A 20,826-nucleotide genomic window follows, 5' to 3' on the forward strand; every position below is an offset into this window, starting at 1 on the left:
TGTCTGTCTGTCTGTCTGCCTGTCTGCCTGTCTGCCTGTCTGTCTGTCTGTCTGTCTGTTCAGAGTTACAAGGTGCTCCGAGGGGGAAAAAGAAAGAAAAGAATACCACCCACGGGGGCGCTACAGCTATTTACATTTTTAGGCCTTCACACTCACATCATCAGCATCCCTTCCCTGCTTCCCACTGATGATGTCACCGATGATGTCACTGTTGTACTATAATTGCATAGCAGGTAGTTGCAATGTGCACCGTTGCTCAGATCGCCTCCAAAAGTACATCTATCAAAACACATCTATCAAAGCACTTTTCAGCGGTCTGGAATGAATCTGTTGCTAGAACAAGTACAAGCCAGCAGCATGAAAGTGCTTATTGAAGGTGATGAGGAGGCAATAACAGACAACATCATCTATAAGGAGCTGCTGTAATCCTGTATGCATACATTTCCATAGCATGTTGCGCCCATGGCTTATCGTCTCCAGAGTCTCCACCCGAGAAATCGAGCGTGAGCAGAGTGCGAGATTTGTAGTTACTGTAAATAGTTAGATGCACACTTCTAAATCCCATGTATTCTCTTATTATTTTTAGATTTTGAGCAAAAACTAAACCAAGATATTAGCCTTAAAGGAGAATTTCGGTTTTTTACACTACGGTCCTCATTTCCAGGTTAAAATATGATGTTTTACTCACCGAAATAGTTTGGCTTCATTCGGATGCCCACGGAAGATTTTGAGCTCCGAGTAGTCTCCTCAAACAGGCTATAACGAGAGCCTGCGACCAGCGTGGGGCATGATGGACGGGAGTGCACGCGCTCTCTAAATGACACTTTTTCTGTCAGATCACGGTTCATTATGGTTGTAAATATAATTATTTAGCTAATAACTAGAAGCTAAGCTAACAACAACACAGCAGTCAGCGTTGATCTGTCCCGGATGGGGTTACAGTGCCCATCTTCCCCCTCTGTGAAACCTTCTTCAGAGAAACCACAGAAGGGGGAAGATACGCACTGTAACCCCATCCGGGGCAGATCAACGCTGACTGCTGTGTTGTTGTTAGCTTAGCTTCTAGCTATTAGCTAAATAATTATATTTACAACCATAATGAACCGTGATCTGACAGAGAAAGTGTCATTTAGAGAGCGCGTGCACTCCCGTCCATCATGCCCCACGCTGGCCGCAGGCTCTCGTTATAGCCTGTTTGAGGAGACTACTCGGAGCTCAAAATCTTCCATGGGCATCCGAATGAAGCCAAACTATTTCGGTGAGTAAAACATCATATTTTAACCTGGAAATGAGGACCGTGGTGTAAAAAACCGAAATTCTCCTTTAATGCTGACGCGGACATACTTGGTCATTGGTAAATGACTGAAAAATGGGAACGATTGCTAGCTTTTCTAATTCTAGGCATTATATATATTTAGAGTGCCATCAGGTTTGTTCAGCACCTCTGAAGTATCACTCATCAGACTACCACCTACTTCATTGTTGAGATTTTGGAAACATTCCATATACTGTTCTAAATACAGCCATGACACACATTGGTGATGCTGAGGCTGCGAAGATTTTCTTATTGTTTTTGATGTGCTGATTGGCTGTGTGGCTGGGTGATGCTAATTTATTTGATTGTTTGTTTGATTGTTTGATTGATATTGTGTAGAATCAAACCAGGTCCCCAGTCCCATTGTGATGAATATGATGAAAAATGACATGTTGTGTTTTCTTGACTCTGTTACAGTGCTGCCCAGTCATATATGTTGTGTTTTCTTGACTCTGTTACAGTGCTGCCCAGTCATATAAAATGACATGTGTTTTCTTGACTCTGTTACAGTGCTGCCCAGTCATATAAAATGACATGTTGTGTTTTCTTGACTCTGTTACAGTGCTGCCCAGTCATATAAAATGACATGTTGTGTTTTCTTGACTCTGTTACAGTGCTGCCCAGTCATATAAAATGACATGTTGTGTTTTCTTGACTCTGTTACAGTGCTGCCCAGTCATATAAAATGACATGTTGTGTTTTCTTGACTCTGTTACAGTGCTGCCCAGTCATATAAAATGACTTGTTGTGTTTTCTTGACTCTGTTACAGTGCTGCCCAGTCATATATGTGGCACCCCGGGCCTCATTCCAAACGGAGTCATCCACGGCTCGCGGTACAACATGGGAGACAAGATCCGGTACAGTTGTGAGTCGGGCTTTGTCCTGGAGGGACACAGCATCCTCACCTGCATCGTGTCACCTGGCAGTGGAGCACAGTGGGACTTCCCATCACCGTTTTGTAGAGGTATCTATCTATCTATCTATCTATCTATCTATCTATCTATCTATCTATCTATCTATCTATCTATCCAGTATATCTATCTATCTATCTATCTACCTATCTATCTATCTATCTATCTATCTATCTATCTATCTATCTATCTATCTATATACAGTATCTATCTATATATCTATCTATCTACCTACCTACCTACCTATCTATCTATCTATCTACCTACCTATCTATCTATCTATCTATCTATCTAACTATCTATATCTCTCTCTCTCTATCTCTCTATCTATCTATCTATCTATCTATATCTACATCTATCTATCATCTATCTATCTATGTTGTAAACTATTTTTAGATGTGTGCCATATAGGATGGTGATTATATAATAGCAAGCCTAGAGTTAGATGTATAACTAGTTAATGCTTCAGGCACAACATAATAGAGCACACAGGTAAAGGGAAATTAAACTAATGAACATATTAGGGATCCAGCAAAAATAAATAAATAAAATAAAAGGTAAAAACAGCGATATAATTAAGGATGTGAATAAATGTGACTGTGAGGTTCTGAAATTATCCAACTGACCCATTACAGTAAGCACAGAATTCAGCATGTGGAAAAAAGTGAAACAGAACTCCTGTACATGCTGGAGAGGTACTAAGCCATCTCTGTCTCTGTCCGCCCCCCAGCGGAGGGAGCGTGTGGCGGGACGTTACGAGGCACCGCGGGTTCGATCACCAGCCCCGGCTACCCCGCAGAGTACGAGAACAACCTGGACTGCACGTGGTCCATCCTTGCTGAACCCGGGGACACTATAGCTCTGGTCTTCAACGACTTCCTATTAGAGGACAGATATGACTTCCTGGAAATCAGCGGGACAGAAGCGCCGAGTGTATGGTGAGATACACGCGATGCACACGTACATTTATCTCTTTTCAAATTCTCATGCGCGCATGCACACACGCGCACACGCATGCACGCACGCACACACACACACACACACACACACACACACACACACACACACACACACATACACGCGCATGCACACACTTTGATGAGTTGGGACATGTAAAACCTAATATACACAACTGAACTTTGAGATATGAGTGGCACAGACTAATTTAGGCCTCTTGTCAAAACTGTAGACACATTACACGCAGACAATAGCCCCGCTCCATGAATTAGACCGAGACCCAACATGCTACTTCCCAGGGACCGGTAGCCTGAGGCTTATTGCTCTGCTAGCCGACTTGTTAAAGGGAACAGTTGTTGTTTTCCCTCCCATTTCCTCCAAGTTGTAGGCTTTCAAGGGGGCATTTCATAAAGACAACACAATGGTGCTATTAAATGATATGCCACTCAGGAGGACAGATATATACAGTAACTACTGCACTGATGGGTGGTATTAAATTATTTGCCACTCAGGAGGACAGATATATACAGGATATATACAGTAACTACTGTACTGATGGATGGATTAGCTGCACAGAAGCCCCGTCCATACTTGATGTGTTCAAATCCAAGAGGGAAGGAAGGTGCTGAACTTGTTTTCACTCCCATTTTCCATGGACATGTTTGGCAAATTGGCACTCGGTGCACCAGAGCACACTCCGGTTGGTCCATTCAGAGCGGTGTTGTTGTTGTTGTTGTTGTTATTCCTGCTGCTTTGTTCAGATGATCTCTCCAGGGCAGGGGAACGTGAATGAGATGATCTCTCCAGGGCAGGGGAACGTGAATGAGATGATCTCTCCAGGGCAGGGGAACGTGAATGAGATGATCTCTCCAGGGCAGGGGAACGTGAATGAGTGATGCTCCACAAATACAGCTGAGATGCCCTTAAGCCAGGCATCAAACCCATCTTACAGTTTAGGATCACAGCAGGAAGCTTTTGCACACCAAGTCCGTATTTTCGTCCGAAATTGACGCACGAAAAAAAAGAAAGAATACGACCTAATTTGTGTCAATCATCGTTGACACACCGAGTCCGACAATTACGTCCGTCGTTTAAGTTTTCGGACGAGGTTTCAATTTTCTGCGTTTTTCGCATCAGTCAATAGATTTTTGCGAGCTGGGACCCGTCTGTGTTTTCAGATGACGGATTAAAAAACACGCATACGAAAACAATCGGACTGTGTGTGCAAAGGCCTATCGCCTCAGTAGTCTACCCAGGACTCGCACTGAGTTTAGGAAAAGAGCTTTCATGTTCTCTGCTCCCTCTGCATGGAATGGACTTCAAACAACTCTGAAATTGCAGGACTTCAAGACCATATCTGATTTTAAAACTCAAATCATTTTAAAGAATGAGATGGGACAATGCCAGTGCTTCACTGTATAATGTGTTATACTTATTCTTTATTTTTCATTAAGTTGACATTCTCTCCTCAGCAACCCCTCGCAAAGCTCCCCCTTCCCTCTCTTTTACCTAGCACCGATATGACTCTTTCTGTAGACTATGCTACCCTACAAGAGTCCCGTGTCCGTACATACTGTAGACTTGCCTGTGACTCTCGCACTCAAGCTGTCTAAATCAGCGATACGCACGTATTTACAAGTGTCACAGAAACATTTCAAAGCCACATACTTGAGAAGAAGGGTTCATTGCTTCTCGATGTCGGGGTTAGAAAGCTCGACGCTGCTCATAAATGCCTCTTTTCATCCAAATCTGTTCTGGTGATATTATTTTTCCGGGTTAGAGCCCAGCCGTCACAGCGCTCAACAGCGCCACTCTGGTCGAAAGCTAGGTACAAAATAATATCACCAGAACAGATTCGGATGAAAAGAGGCATTTATGAGCAGCGTCGAGCTTTCTAACCCCGACGTTGAGAAGCTATGAACCCTTCTTCTCAAGTATAGGTGGCTTTGAAATGTTTCTGTGACACTTGTAAATACGTGCGTATCGCTGATTTAGACAGCTTGGGAGCGAGAGTCGCAGGGAAGTCTACGTGACTCTTGTAGGGTAGCATAGTCTACACGGAAAGAGTCATATCGGGGCTATCTCTTACCCTACCTTTTTACCCTACCCTCCAACCTCCCCCCTATCCCACTCAGTCTTGACTGCCCCAGCTCAAATGTATTCCCTCATGCCTCGTTGGCTTTTATGGTCTTGTGTGTGCTTGTGTCTCGTTGTTTGTTTTAAATGCTGCCATTTTGGCTACGTCTCGCTTGAAAAAGAGATCATTGATCTCATCTGACTGCCTGGTAAAATAAAGGTAAAATAAATCTAACACGTCAAATCCTCCAGTGGGGCTGCTCAGGAGCTGCTGGTAGAAGACTGGTAGCTGGCTGGCGGGGCATTGTTGAGAGTGAGAATGTGTTCACAAACCTTCCCTAGATAAATACAATTTATTTTGAAATAAATACATACATACATACATACATACATACATACATACTGTACATACATACATACATACATACTGTACATACATACATACATACATACATACATACATACATACATGTATGTATGTATGTACTACTATACATACATACATACATACATATACCGTAGTGATACTAATAGCTGCTATCTCATGACGATCAAAATTCAAATGGCAGCTTGCTCCTGCCTTCGTGTGCTTGTGGAAATGATTATTGTCTTAACTTTTTAACTGAACATAATTCATTGAGACAATTCATCTTCCTTTCAAAGATCTCCCATCTAAACCATTCATAATAATCTCCCATCTAAACCATTCATAATAAGCTTTATCTAAACCATTCATAATAAGCTTTCTAAACCATTCATAATAAGCTTTGTTGCAATTTAATTGCAACAAGCTTCATATTGCATGGACCAACACACCCTCTATAATCCATTGTTGAAAAGTGAGAACCATTCAATCCTTTAACTCTGTGCTTAAACTCAAACTGCGTCAGCAACAGAATTGTCTCTGTGTGTTGGTATGGTGTTGTCTCTGTGTGTTGGTATGGTGTTGCTGTCAGGTTTGAGTTGTCTCTGTGTGTTGGTATGGTGTTGCTGTCAGGTTTGAGTTGTCTCTGTGTGTTGGTATGGTGTTGCTGTCAGGTTTGAGTTGTCTCTGTGTGTTGGTATGGTGTTGCTGTCAGGTTTGAGTTGTCTCTGTGTGTTGGTATGGTGTTGCTGTCAGGTTTGAGTTGTCTCTGTGTGTTGGTATGGTGTTGCTGTCAGGTTTGTCTCTGTGTGTTGGTATGGTGTTGCTGTCAGGTTTGTCTCTGTGTGTTGGTATGGTGTTGCTGTCAGGTTTGTCTCTGTGTGTTGGTATGGTGTTGCTGTCAGGTTTGAGTTGATATCACATCTGCAAACCTCGCTGTGAGGTTGACATGTCTTAAAGCAGAGATGGGGACTTGGACTGGAGACTTGGACTTGAGTTGCACTTAAGTCACACACAGTGACTTGGGACTTGTCCTCAAAGACTTGAGACTTGACTTGGACTTGAGATTTGGGACTTGTGAACAATCTTTATTTTTTGTGTGTATTAACATTAAGGAAAGGTCCACGAATAATAAGATTCAAGATTCAGATTAAAAAACATTATTGTCTGTCACAACGCAACAGAAATTTTTCATTTGACCAGGCTCAGGTGCATGTTACAAAACACATTAAAAACACAGACACATATATAATAAAAAACAAAACTGACAAAAACAGTGTTAAGATGTTAAATGCCCATTGCCCATTTAAAAGACAATACTAGTGGGGCCCATTTAAAAGACAATACTAGAGGGGAAGTGCAGTAGTTAAAAAGTAAAAAAAAAGAAAAAAAAGTTAAAGTGCAGTTCCTACTTTAAAAGGTTGAGGGCGGTGATTGCGGATGGGATGAATGATTTTTTGTGAATGTTTTTCCGGGCCAGTGCGACTTTGTAGCGTCAACCTGAGGGGACTAACTGAAAGGATTGGTGAAGGAGGTGAGAGACCTGAGGGGAGTAACTGAAAGGATTGGTGAAGGAGGTGAGAGACCTGAGGGGAGTAACTGAAAGGATTGGTGAAGGAGGTGAGAGACCTGAGGGGAGTAACTGAAAGGATTGGTGAAGTGGGTGAGAGACCTGAGGGGAGTAACTGAAAGGATTGGTGAAGGAGGTGAGAGACCTGAGGGGAGTAACTGAAAGGATTGGTGAAGGAGGTGAGAGGGACCTGAGGGGAGTAACTGAAAGGATTGGTGAAGGAGGTGAGAGACCTGAGGGGAGTAACTGAAAGGATTGGTGAAGGAGGTGAGAGGGACCTGAGGGGAGTAACTGAAAGGATTGGTGAAGGAGGTGAGAGACCTGAGGGGAGTAACTGAAAGGATTGGTGAAGGAGGTGAGAGACCTGAGGGGAGTAACTGAAAGGATTGGTGAAGGAGGTGAGAGACCTGAGGGGAGTAACTGAAAGGATTGGTGAAGGAGGTGAGAGACCTGACTGAGGGGAGTAACTGAAAGGATTGGTGAAGGAGGTGAGAGAGACCTGACTGAGGGGAGTAACTGAAAGGATTGGTGAAGGAGGTGAGAGACCTGAGGGGAGTAACTGAAAGGATTGGTGAAGGAGGTGAGAGACCTGACTGAGGGGAGTAACTGAAAGGATTGGTGAAGGAGGTGAGAGACCTGAGGGGAGTAACTGAAAGGATTGGTGAAGGAGGTGAGAGAGACCTGAGGGGAGTAACTGAAAGGATTGGTGAAGGAGGTGAGAGGGACCTGAGGGGAGTAACTGAAAGGATTGGTGAAGGAGGTGAGAGAGACCTGAGGGGAGTAACTGAAAGGATTGGTGAAGGAGGTGAGAGACCTGAGGGGAGTAACTGAAAGGATTGGTGAAGGAGGTGAGAGAGACCTGAGGGGAGTAACTGAAAGGATTGGTGAAGGAGGTGAGAGAGACCTGAGGGGAGTAACTGAAAGGATTGGTGAAGGAGGTGAGAGACCTGAGGGGAGTAACTGAAAGGATTGGTGAAGGAGGTGAGAGACCTGAGGGGAGTAACTGAAAGGATTGGTGAAGGAGGTGAGAGAGACCTGAGGGGAGTAACTGAAAGGATTGGTGAAGGAGGTGAGAGACCTGAGGGGAGTAACTGAAAGGATTGGTGAAGGAGGTGAGAGACCTGAGGGGAGTAACTGAAAGGATGAAGGAGGTGAGAGGGACCTGAGGGGAGTAACTGAAAGGATTGGTGAAGGAGGTGAGAGGGGTCCTGTGTGATGTTGGTGGCTTTCCTGATGACCGGTTGTACAATTCAGACAGGGGGATTTGGGGTGAACCGATTATTTTACTGGCCTGATTGGTTATGCGGGAGAGTTTGTTTTTGTGTTTGATGGTGAGGGCGTTGTACCAGGATAATGTAATGTAATCAATATTGATATGATATGCTAATACATAAAGAGTGAGGATAATACAGTACATGCTTTGAATTCTTTAGTTTTAGCTATGCAGTGTTCTAAGCAGACCCGGATGGCATCCAGCAGATGATAGAATGCTCATCCATAAGAGACTTGAGACTTGACTTGAAATTGTGACCAAAGACTTGAGACTTGACTTGGACTAAAGCTCAAAGACTTGAGACTTGACATGGACTAAAGCTCAAAGACTTGAGACTTGACTTGGACTAAAGCTCAAAGACTTGAGACTTGACTTGGACTAAACCTCAAAGACTTGAGACTTGACATGGACTAAAGCTCAAAGACTTGAGACTTGACTTGGACTAAAGCTCAAACACTTGAGACTTGACTTGGACTAAAGCTCAAAGACTTGAGACTTGACATGGACTAAAGCTCAAAGACTTGAGACTTGACATGGACTAAAGCTCAAAGACTTGAGACTTGACATGGACTAAAGCTCAAAGACTTGAGACTTGACTTGGACTTGCAAAAAATGACTTGTGCGCATAAAGTCTTAAAGCGAGGCGAGGGACTGAAGGTGACCCAGCACTCAGCCCTTTCTGATGAATTACAAATGTGTCAGTGTTTGTATCTGAGAGATAATGTGACAAGGACATCTAACAGCGACAATATCATTTAATCTTTAATTGTAAAAAAACATTTCTAGAAATCAATTTATAGGTCGCGATGTCCTTCAGAAACCCTCTCTCTCTCTCAAATTTTTATCTTCTTCCTGAGTACAACTGACAGATGACATTGCCCCCCGATTGTAGAAGCTGTTTGGCGATCCTTGAGAGAAAATAGAAAGGATAGATGGACAGATAAATGAGGGGAGCGAGGGAGATAGAAACCAGAGCCCTACATGAGGGGAGGGGGGGGGGCAGAAACCAGAGCCCTACATGAGGGGAGCGAGGGAGACAGAAACCAGAGTCCTACATGAGGAGAGCGAGAGAGATAGAAACCAGAGTCCTACATGAGGAGAGCGAGGGAGACAGAAACCAGAGTCCTACATGAGGAGAGCGAGGGAGACAGAAACCAGAGTCCTACATGAGGGGAGCGAGGGAGACAGAAACCAGAGTCCTACATGAGGAGAGCGAGGGAGACAGAAACCAGAGTCTTACATGAGGGGAGCGAGGGAGACAGAAACCAGAGCCCTACATGAGGGGAGCGAGGGAGACAGAAACCAGAGTCCTACATGAGGAGAGCGAGGGAGACAGAAACCAGAGTCCTACATGAGGGGAGCGAGGGAGACAGAAACCAGAGTCCTACATGAGGAGAGCGAGGGAGACAGAAACCAGAGTCCTACATGAGGGGAGCGAGGGAGACAGAAACCAGAGTCCTACATGAGGGGAGCGAGGGAGACAGAAACCAGAGTCCTACATGAGGAGAGCGAGGGAGACAGAAACCAGAGTCCTACATGAGGAGAGCGAGGGAGACAGAAACCAGAGTCCTACATGAGGAGAGCGAGGGAGATAGAAACCAGAGTCCTACATGAGGGGAGCGAGGGAGACAGAAACCAGAGTCCTACATGAGGGGAGCGAGGGAGACAGAAACCAGAGTCCTACATGAGGGGAGCGAGGGAGACAGAAACCAGAGTCCTACATGAGGAGAGCGAGGGAGACAGAAACCAGAGTCCTACATGAGGAGAGCGAGGGAGACAGAAACCAGAGTCCTACATGAGGGGAGCGAGGGAGACAGAAACCAGAGTCCTACATGAGGAGAGCGAGGGAGACAGAAACCAGAGTCCTACATGAGGAGAGCGAGGGAGACAGAAACCAGAGTCCTACATGAGGGGAGCGAGGGAGACAGAAACCAGAGTCCTACATGAGGGGATGAGGGAGACAGAAACCAGAGTCCTACATGAGGGGAGCGAGGGAGACAGAAACCAGAGTCCTACATGAGGGGAGCGAGGGAGACAGAAACCAGAGTCCTACATGAGGGGATGAGGGAGACAGAAACCAGAGTCCTACATGAGGAGAGCGAGGGAGACAGAAACCAGAGTCCTACATGAGGGGAGCGAGGGAGACAGAAACCAGAGTCCTACATGAGGGGATGAGGGAGACAGAAACCAGAGTCCTACATGAGGAGAGCGAGGGAGACAGAAACCAGAGTCCTACATGAGGAGAGCGAGGGAGATAGAAACCAGAGTCCTACATGGAAACAAATTGAATGGAGGATAATAGCACGTTTAGTCCTGACCCCAGCAGAGTGTCACACATCAACCATACCATCATGCTCCCCTGCGTGTGTGTGTGCGTGCATGCATGCATGCGTGTGTGTGTGTGTGTGTGTGTGTGTGTGTGTGTGTGGGGGGGGGTGATTGTATACATGTGTGCCTCTGTGTGCGTGCACGTGTGTGTGTGCGTCGGGGTGTTTTATGCGTGTGTGCCTCTGTGTGCGCGTGTGTGTGCGTGCATGTGTGTGTGTTTGTGTGTGTGTGTGTGTGTGTGTGTGGGAAGGACGGATCTTAAATGGCCCTCTGACAGTGTGAGCAGCTGATCGTTTCTCTAGGCTCTGACAGATTTTACACACACACACACACACACACACACACACACACGCGCACACACACACACACACACACACACACACACACACACACACAATACAACACACACACACACACACACACACACACACACACACACACACACACACACACACACACACACACACACACACACACACACATGTGTACATGTCTCCAACAGTATAACACAAGGATTGTCAGCCCACCCTCTGCAATGCAGGGGGAAGATAGGGAGTGTACCAGGGAGCCCAACATTTGATCACAGGCAGATTAAAATGGAAGCCCAAATTATTGTGGAGAAAATGGCTGCAACAACTGCCAGCTTTTGATAATTTCATAAAAAAAACGATACAGTTACTGTGCAAAATAGATTCATAATCAGATCACAGACCAAAATGTTTGTTGCTTCAGAAACATTTCTCAATGGAAAATCAGGATTTAAATTAGGTTGTCAGACAATCATTAACACAAACTTTTAACACACCTTCAAATAATGGTTGTAGAGGACATTGGCACCATAGAATTTGGGTCAGATGTGCCCAAATGCTATTTGTTATATCTTCGCCAGGCTCAAAACGCCACTGAACCACCAATTTTATAACTGTTAACGAGTCCAAGTCATGCTCTTTCTATTAAGCCCATCAGCTTTCATATCTGGCTGGTTTGTTGATAGCAATAGTGTGGCTTCTAAAAGTGTTTACGGGGATATAGGGTGGCCATACTGTTTCCGGTCACTTCCGCTGTAGCACAGACATGAAGGCAAGAGACAAAGCTGTTCTGCTTTTTTTGCAACAGCGCTGCACTCATGATGTGGAACAAACTATTAGCCTTCGGTATCAATTAAGTTCTTTGGCACAAATCAGATGATGTACAAATATACAAATATATATTAGAACGTTTTCACAGAACACCAACGGTTATACAGGTATAGGAAAACTGACTGGAGTGGCATATGGGCCCTTCCAATACACAATTCAACACTAAGTACTTTTCTCTGGAGGCGGGATTATGAGATGATTGACACTTCTACTGAGGCATGTGGGCAGGTCATTGTGAAAATGATTGACACCTGACAGGACCACTGTGACGGGTTCTTTCTGTTTACCGAGAGCTTTTTCTGATTGGCTGTCCCAAAAGCAATTTCCTGTTTCATGTTCCTGTCGGCTAGCTGGCAGGTTGAATGTCAGGTTGACTAGCTGTCACACACACACACACACACACACACACACACACACACGTGCGCACACACACACACGCACACACACGTGCACGCGTGCACGCACACACACACACACACACACACACACACACACACACACACACACACACACGGTAATTGTGCTGGCATTTTTATACATTTTGATTTCTCCAGAGAAAGTGAGTGACTGGATTTCAGTTTGTCAGAATAGAATATATGTCATTACTCGTTGCTTAGGACTAAAACTTTATTTTTGCAGACAATTTAAGGTAGAGTGTGTATAACTTTTACATATGAACGTCTGTGACATTCAAACCATTGCCAAACGACTTCCCACTATGCTGATTAAGCCTATCACTGCCAGATGACTCTCTGTATTCCACACCAGTTTTCAATCTGTTGTCATCCGGGCCGGGGACATTCCCACGCTGTGCACCAGAGACTTCCGCCCGAACTAACCTGCTCATTTCCGGTTAGCTTTCTGCCAATCTGGGAATCCATTGGTTACATTTTTTTATTTGTAAACCTCTGGGGGCAAGCGCGTTTCAAAACGTTTCAGAACCAGAACCAGAACTCAACTCGCCCCTCCCTTTATGCTAACTTCACTGAGCGCTCACATTATTACTGTATTAGGATAGGCTATTATGTGGATTTTCTTTAACCATGGCGACAGATTTTCATGCAAATCAAAAATGTGTCTTGAGAGATTAGCATTCTGCTACTGTCTGTAACCTGAATGGGGATAAATCATTCAGTCGTGCAGCTCTTCTAGACTAGACCTTCCAAATGTTATTGGACCAAATGGATCAAGCTATTTGCGGTTTTTGCGCGACAACGAAGAGCAAAGGAAACATTCGGGAACTCATTTTCCCGACACCGCATGAACGCAGCGCACGTTCCTTCATTGCCAGAAGCATCAGGAGGGGGAGACAGGCTATGCACTACAAAAGTTACACACTCCAGCTTTAAGCGAATCAAGCATGGAGAATCCTGCATTTTGGGCTCAGCTATTAGTCAATGCAACTTTTCCACACACAACCAATGTCTAATTTGGAAGATTGTGCTTTGTCTACTCTAACAAAATGTTCCCAGTTTTCAGGCTACTTGTCTGCCATTGTTAATTCCTGTTGCCATCCCTTGACTATAAACCTGCCTGTCTGTCTAATGTGTGTCCCTACTTTCATCCCACTGTAAATGAACTGCTCTACCGTTTTGTTCAGCCTGTCAAAGAAGAGAAATGAGCGGCTAATGTGAACAGTGTCTCACTGGGATTATCGAGTAAATAGAAAGGAGACTGCAGAGAGGACAAGGGAGAGAATGAAGGTAGTCAAGGGAGGGACAAAGTCAGAGTGAGACAGAGGAGGAGACAAGGGGAGGGAGGACAGAAACACACGATGAGACCTTCAAGGTGATTGTTTTTCTCGGTCACCCTCTATATGCCATACATTTCTTTATTTAATAGTGAATGAAATGTCTACAAATCACAGTTACTTGCTACAGTGGTCGTCTGTACGGGACGTCACCACCAGTCCACTTCAAGGGCAGGTCCTCGCTTTTTTCTTTCCTTTCTTGGCATATCCAGACTCCTCTAGGGAAGCCAGTAATCCTACCAGCTAACTGAATTCCAAGAGAAAACAACTTCTCAGATCTGATCATCCAAGGAAGCGTTATGTAGCTGTCTGTAGCTGAGAAAACCATCTGAGAAACCATCTGAGAAAACCATCACTTCCTTTTGCAGACAACAAAATCCGCTTTCAATCAGGAGAGTCACATTCCTAGATTAACAATGATTTATTACATTGATTAGATACATGAGCTTTAGGCAACATTAAATATCGTTGGCGATTAGACTCCATCATGACGTCAGCTTGATAATGACGTCATGATCAGCAGGGGTAGTGCAGCAAGGAGTAGGATTGAAGATCCCTTCCCTGTGGAGTCTAGACTTGGTGATGGGGGAAGAGAGGTCTTGGTCTTGCTGGAGAGGGCTGGAGGAGAATGGGGTGGAGGAGGGTCGCAGGAACGCACTGAAAAGAACAGCAGACAGCACAAGAGAAAAGGCGGCTTTTAGCCTGACAGCTAGATGATGATAGGCTGAATAGGAAGAGGTGACTTACTCTGATTGGTTTAATACAAACGTTACCGCCCATAGCGGGAAGAGGGGTGATTGATGAAGGAATGGAATGAATGAGTGGGCGTGACAACTAAAGGGTTTCTCCTTAGGGGAGAGTGAATAATGAAGGCATGACAAATAACAGGTCTCCCTTCCAGAACCTTCGCTTAAGCTTCATAAGTTGACCTAATAACCACATTAATTGTATGTGTTCAATAAATAAAGACTTAAGTCTTCACTACATTCTCTGGACAGACATGGATGTAAACTGCAACCTGACTTGCTGACGGAGCCATCCAATCACGAGGTGGTTATTTATAGTTTTGTTATTATTTTAACATTATCTGGGTAGACACATGACCCTGATGCCATGATGAAGCCGAGCCTTAAAGGGATAGTTCGGTTTGTTTGAAGTGGGGTCCTATCAGCTAGTTCGATACACTAACGTAATTAGGTACAGTGTTCTGGAGGCTGGGCGCATTGTGGAACGAGACTGCGCACTCAGCGCAGCAGCCAAACCAGCCTTTTCTCTGTAAGTACGGGGGGTCAACAACTAAAATGTAATTTAGCCACCTAAAACACCTAAAACAACGCCCACCTAAACAAATCGATATCTGTGTACATGCACGCTCTATTTTGACAATTTTCAGCGGTTTACTTTTCCGCAAAACAGCAGTTTCATTCGGCACTGCTTTTTCTCCCAACCGTACAACTACCGTATTCCTCCGCTAAAAGCCTGCACTGAAAATTGGCACTGTTGTTCATCAGTATCAGTCCTTGTTTACAGCTGTGCTCTCCTCCACATGTTCTCCTCCTCCTCTACTCATTAACCTCTAGCATTCTCTCCTCTCTTCACCTCTCTTCTCTGCCCTCTCAACCCTCCTTCCAGCAATCCTTCCTCCTTGTCGTAATCCACTTCCCGTGCCCCTTCTGTGTCCTCCTCTCCTCTCCTCTCCTCTCCGCCCTCCTGGCTTCTCCTCCAGCTATCCCCTCTGGCTGTCTTTTCTTCTCTCTAACCCTGCCCTGGCTCTCTCTGTTCTCTGTTTCTCTCTCTGTGTGTTATGTCTGTCTTTCCTCTAATAATGCACAAGACAAACACCAAGTTTAAAGCCTCAAAGCACTGTCATTTTCCTCAACTGAATGAATTGTTACTCTGCCAAAGGCCACTAGAGCCATCCAGCATGACCAACAGTGATTCATCATGTTGTTCCTCATCGCCCGCATTATCCACATTGATTTTGACCCAGTCGCCAATGATCTCAAGAAGAAGTTGCTAATGTATCAAAGGATGCAGTGATTCATTATGCTGAGAGCCAACCCATCTATTCCAGTGTGATGTGGTGCTTCCACTGCTCTCAGGCTGATGGACCACCTGAATTTGCCATCTAATGAATTCCTTCTCACCCTGTACTTTTTCAAACTGCTAATTGAATGAAAGATCGCAATAAACGACCACTCCATTAATTTAGTAAGAACCCCGGTCACCAATATGATGAAATGAAGAAACTATTATCTAGAAATCAGGTGTGCTTTCTTAACACATTGACTGCCAGCCGTTTTTTTCTTGCTGTAGGTAGCTTCTGCCAAGCCGTTTTTTGAGGATTGTGGCTCATTTTACAAGAGCCGAGGATTATTTTCTGCTTGGAGTTTGTGAACATACAATATCTCAAAAGCACTAATAGAATGTGTACTTTCTCTGTCTAAAAGAGTTAGTTTGTAGAGTTAGTAGTTATGTAAGCATTAGCAGTTGAATACAGCATGGTTTTAGCGTCAGAAAAAATATTCAGAGATAAACGGCTTTTTGTGAAATTCGATAGAACTGTCACTTTAACCATTCATTTTTGGCTCTCTCTCTCTCTCTCTCCCTCCCCCTCTCGCTCTCTCTCTCTCTCTCTCTCTCTCCCTTCCCCTCGCTCTCCCTCCCTCTCTCTCTCTCTCTCTCTCTCTCCCTCCCTCTCGCTCTCCCTCCCTCTCTCTCTCTCTCCCTCCCTCTCGGGAGGGAGACGCACTAGGTTTAATCCTAGTGAGAGGGGGAGAGGGAGAGAGAGAGAGAGAGGGAGGGAGGGAGAGAGAGAGAGCGAGAGAGAGAGAGAGAGAGAGAGGGAGAGAGCGAGAGGGAGAGTTGCTTCAACTCCTCCCTCCGTGGGCGTTCTTCTTGGCTGCAGCGGCCGTCACAGTCTCAGTGCTTTGCTGCTGTCCTGTGCCTGTCTGCACGGCCGCTGTTTGAGGAAGTCGGCATGGACTCGCTCGCTTCTTGGAGTTTTGGTTGAGAGAAGCTTTTGCGATTCTGGTCATATTTATGCTGCGTGTTTCAAAGTGTGTTCCAACTGTAATCTATTATGTAAATTTGCAATCCCGCATCGCCAGCAATCAGCGCGAAAAAGAAAGCGTTTTCCCCCATCCATTTTCATGAGAATGGCTGGGGTGAGAATGGCGTGACAAGTTAAAAAAATGCTTGCCTTCCTCTAGTCAGGAGAGCACTGTTGCCACTTAGTGGGTCGGTGGAATGGGTTGTAAACGTTCGGTGGCTCCAATAATTATATAAGAGATGTAAAAGGGTTAGATGCACATCCCACGGTCAAAAAAAAAAAAATCATTTTTTTGACGACTCAACTCGTCGTTGGCAGTGAACAGCTGGATTGTGTTTGACGACTCAACTCGTTCTTGGCAATTAACGTGTTAAGCTATGGGCTGGGACCTGAAATAGATCATGATGAGAGAGTATCAGTCTTAATAGGTCTGTTTCCCAGGAGGTGAGTAATATATACACTATACTCATTTTGGCTTCCGACAGAAAGAAGATGAAACCCCAAATCCAGTGTGAGCACCAATATAGTAACTTGGACGTTTGAGGTTATGGAATTTATTTAGTCAGTTATTTAACAGCAGGAATCTTACAGTAGAGTGTTTTTCCCTGAGTATTTCTTTTTCACCTCCGGCGCCTTGCGACTGAGAAGCTTTTAACTACACCACCAAGGAGATGGGTGGTGATCCCCCCTGGAATCCTCCAGCTCTGCCTCCTGCACAGGGGGCATGCATCAGGTTTAGCCCCCCCTGAATCCTCCAGCTCTGCCTCCTGCACAGGGGGCATGCATCAGGTTTAGGAGTTCCTCCAGCTCTGCCTCCTGCACTTCGGGCATGCATCAGGTTTAGGAGTTCCTCCAGCTCTGCCTCCTGCATAGGGGGCATGCATCAGGTTTAGGAGTTCCTCCAGCTCTGCCTCCTGCACAGGGGGCATGCATCAGGTTTAGATCCTCCAGCTCTGCCTCCTGCACAGGGGGCATGCATCAGGTTTAGCCCCCCCTGAATGCTCCAGCTCTGCCTCCTGCACAGGGGGCATGCATCAGGTTTAGCCCCCCCTGAATGCTCCAGCTCTGCCTCCTGCACAGGGGGCATGCATCAGGTTTAGCCCCCCCTGAATGCTCCAGCTCTGCCTCCTGCACAGGGGGCGTGCATCAGGTTTAGGAGTTCCCCCAGCTCTGCCTCCTGCACAGGGGGCGTGCATCAGGTTTAGATCCTCCAGCTCTGCCTCCTGCACAGGGGGCATGCATCAGGTTTAGGAGTTCCCCCAGCTCTGCCTCCTGCACAGGGGGCGTGCATCAGGTTTAGATCCTCCAGCTCTGCCTCCTGCACAGGGGGCATGCATCAGGTTTAGGAGTTCCCCCAGCTCTGCCTCCTGCACAGGGGGCGTGCATCAGGTTTATATCCTCCAGCTCTGCCTCCTGCACAGGGGGCGTGCATCAGGTTTAGATCCTCCAGCTCTGCCTCCTGCACAGGGGGCGTGCATCAGGTTTAGATCCTCCAGCTCTGCCTCCTGCACAGGGGGCATGCATCAGGTTTAGATCCTCCAGCTCTGCCTCCTGCACAGGGGGCATGCATCAGGTTTAGGAGTTCCTCCAACTCTGCCTCCTACACAGGGGGCATGCATCAGGTTTAGATCCTCCAGCTCTGCCTCCTGCACAGGGGGCATGCATCAGGTTTAGGAGTTCCTGAGAGGAGCTCCTTCCTTCTTCCAACAATACCGCCCCCAGTCTAGGTCAGTGTTTCCCAGCTATTGCTGACAGCCTGGGCAAGTCCTGGCTTCAGAAAAAGAAAATGGGCCAGCACTCTCAATGGGCTTTTTGTTCTGTTGTTGTTGTTGTTGTTGTTTTATAATACATCCTGCATTGACAACGCTGATGAAGGCATTCGCTGAAAACTAAAAGGAAATTCAGAGTGCTGGCCCATTTTCTTTTTCTGCAGTTTCCTTTGGCCTTGTACCTACGTTTTTTTTTGTTTTTGTTTTTATTATTATTGAGTGTACTCGCATTTGGTGAGTTTGGACTACAAGTCCTGGCTTCCCCTCCTGAGTCATCAAATGCTTTTGTAGAACCTCTTTGAAGCCCCCCGAGCCATTTCTCATGGCCTCTCCATCCTCCTCCCTCACTCTACAGTAGCTTCCACTTCTGCACTGCTGCAGCTGCAGCCTTTCTTGCTGCTGGTGCCTCTTTGCTGAGTCAGGAGTCGTCTGTGCCTTCTCCTTCGGTTCCTCGGTCTCCCTCACCAGCCGCCATGACAAGCACCAAGCACCTTCTTGTTAAAGGTCCTTACAGCCGCTTCCACGACAGAGCTTTTAAACAAGGTCCACTCGGACTCTGTGTCCCCATCCTCCTCCAGGATACAGACAAAGCTCATCGGAGGTGAGACTTGAAATTATTCCCGGCAAAATCCTCCACCTCGTTAACCCTCGCTACATATGTGGGTTTATCAGAACTACCAGTCTGGCAGTCTCCCCAGCCATCTGATATAACTCACCACCAGGTGGCGGGGAGATCAGCTGACAGTGGTGAGATCAGCTGTCAGTGGGGAGATCAGCTGACAGTGGGGAGATCAGCTGACAGTGGGGAGATCAGCTGTCAGTGGGGAGATCAGCTGACAGTGGGGAGATCAGCTGACAGTGGGGAGATCAGTTGACAGTGGGGAGATCAGCTAACAGTGGGGAGATCAGCTGACAGTGGGGAGATCAGCTGACAGTGGGGAGATCAGCTGACAGTGGGATAGGGACCCCGGGGACCCACTCCTGGAGCCTGGGAGTGCTGCGTGTGACCCCTGAACAAGCAGCAGGGGGCGTTACTACCGTGTGGTAACTCTCCTTCCTTCTCTCCCCTTATGGCTCATTTCCACCACATTTTACAGCCCTGCACAGCTCGTCACCACTCGGCTCTACTCGTTTCGACCCGATGGATGTTTTGCTTCCACCGCTGCTCGATCTGCCCCCGCCCACACCTGGTCGTCATAGCGACCGCATATCTGCCCTCCGCCCATAACCGAAGTAGGCTATAACATATAACGTTAAAATTAAATCCATACACAGAACTTTTAAACTGTTTATGAAATACCGGTGCCTCTAAATGACCTACAGTGTACATGGGCAAATGTGACAATCGGCCAGGAGAATGGATATCACTTTGTTGTTAGTCAAACTCACATGCATGCGCTGCGCGAGGGACGGGGGTTGCGCTACAGGGAGAAGTGAAGCCTCTACCCCGGCGGCCTCTCACCAGGCAAGACCGCGGCTTCACTAAACCCCGCCTGCGGCCTAGCGGAGCCGACGCTGCACACAACTACAAGGGCTTGCTGAGGGGCGGACTTTTTTTTTCTCTCAAAACAATTGAAAACCACCGATGCCACCGTCATGTTAAAGCTGAGTAAGGAGATCGATTTTATTTCACCAGAGCCGAAGGCAGCAACACAAAAGACTGATGGAAATAACATAACGGAAGATAAGGTGAACCCCACTAAACTGGTATGCAGCATTGACAGTCAGTAGATAGAGTAAACATGATTCTGCCAGACCAATCAGTCGTCTACAGTGTTTTCACGTCACCGTATGGTACCGGCTGGAACCTCAACAAAGTAGGGACCAAAACTAGCACGACTCAACCCCGACTCAACCCGGGCTGTCCACGTTTTTGATCGGTGGAATGAGACAAAAAAGCGAGACGAGCTGGGAGGGGCCGCGTTGATACAGTACCAGCGGTGGAAATGGGTCATTAGGTTCTCCATACCCCCTGTAGCCTCTGTTCACCTCTTCCTCAGCCCTCCTGTATCCTCATCTCCCCCTCCCTCTCCTACTCTATTTTCTCCACATTGCAACACCTCTCTACATTATAAATGATGTTCATCGGCTGTGTCGGTGTGTGCTTGTGTGTGTGTGTTTGTGTGTGTGTGCGTGTGTGTGTGTGTGTGTGCGTGCGTGTGTGTGTGTGTGTGTGTGTGTGTGTGTGTCATTTAGTCCATACCCGGGGACGCACGTACCACAACAGCACGCAAACTCACCAAAAAATGAAATTGCGAAAATTGACCAAATCTGCTTGGTCAGTCCGTGCCTGTGCCAATGTGGAGTTTCAGATGAATTGG

The 20,826-nt window shown here is 46.2% G+C and overlaps 1 protein-coding gene across 1 annotated transcript in view; it reads left to right on the forward strand.

Moving 5' to 3' along the window:
• LOC310788810 (CUB and sushi domain-containing protein 1) overlaps positions 1-20,826 on the forward strand; it is a gene marked incomplete at its 3' end in the record, with an annotated part of 351,287 nt that overhangs the window by 103,785 nt on the left and 226,676 nt on the right. Inside the window, 2 exon segments of the mRNA XM_083650384.1 lie at positions 2,086-2,280; positions 2,958-3,165. Of these exon segments, the coding sequence (XP_083506510.1) occupies positions 2,086-2,280; positions 2,958-3,165 (403 nt within the window).

This window comes from Poromitra crassiceps, assembly GCF_964638095.1.
Source record: "Poromitra crassiceps genome assembly, chromosome: 14".
NCBI lineage: Eukaryota > Metazoa > Chordata > Actinopteri > Beryciformes > Melamphaidae > Poromitra > Poromitra crassiceps.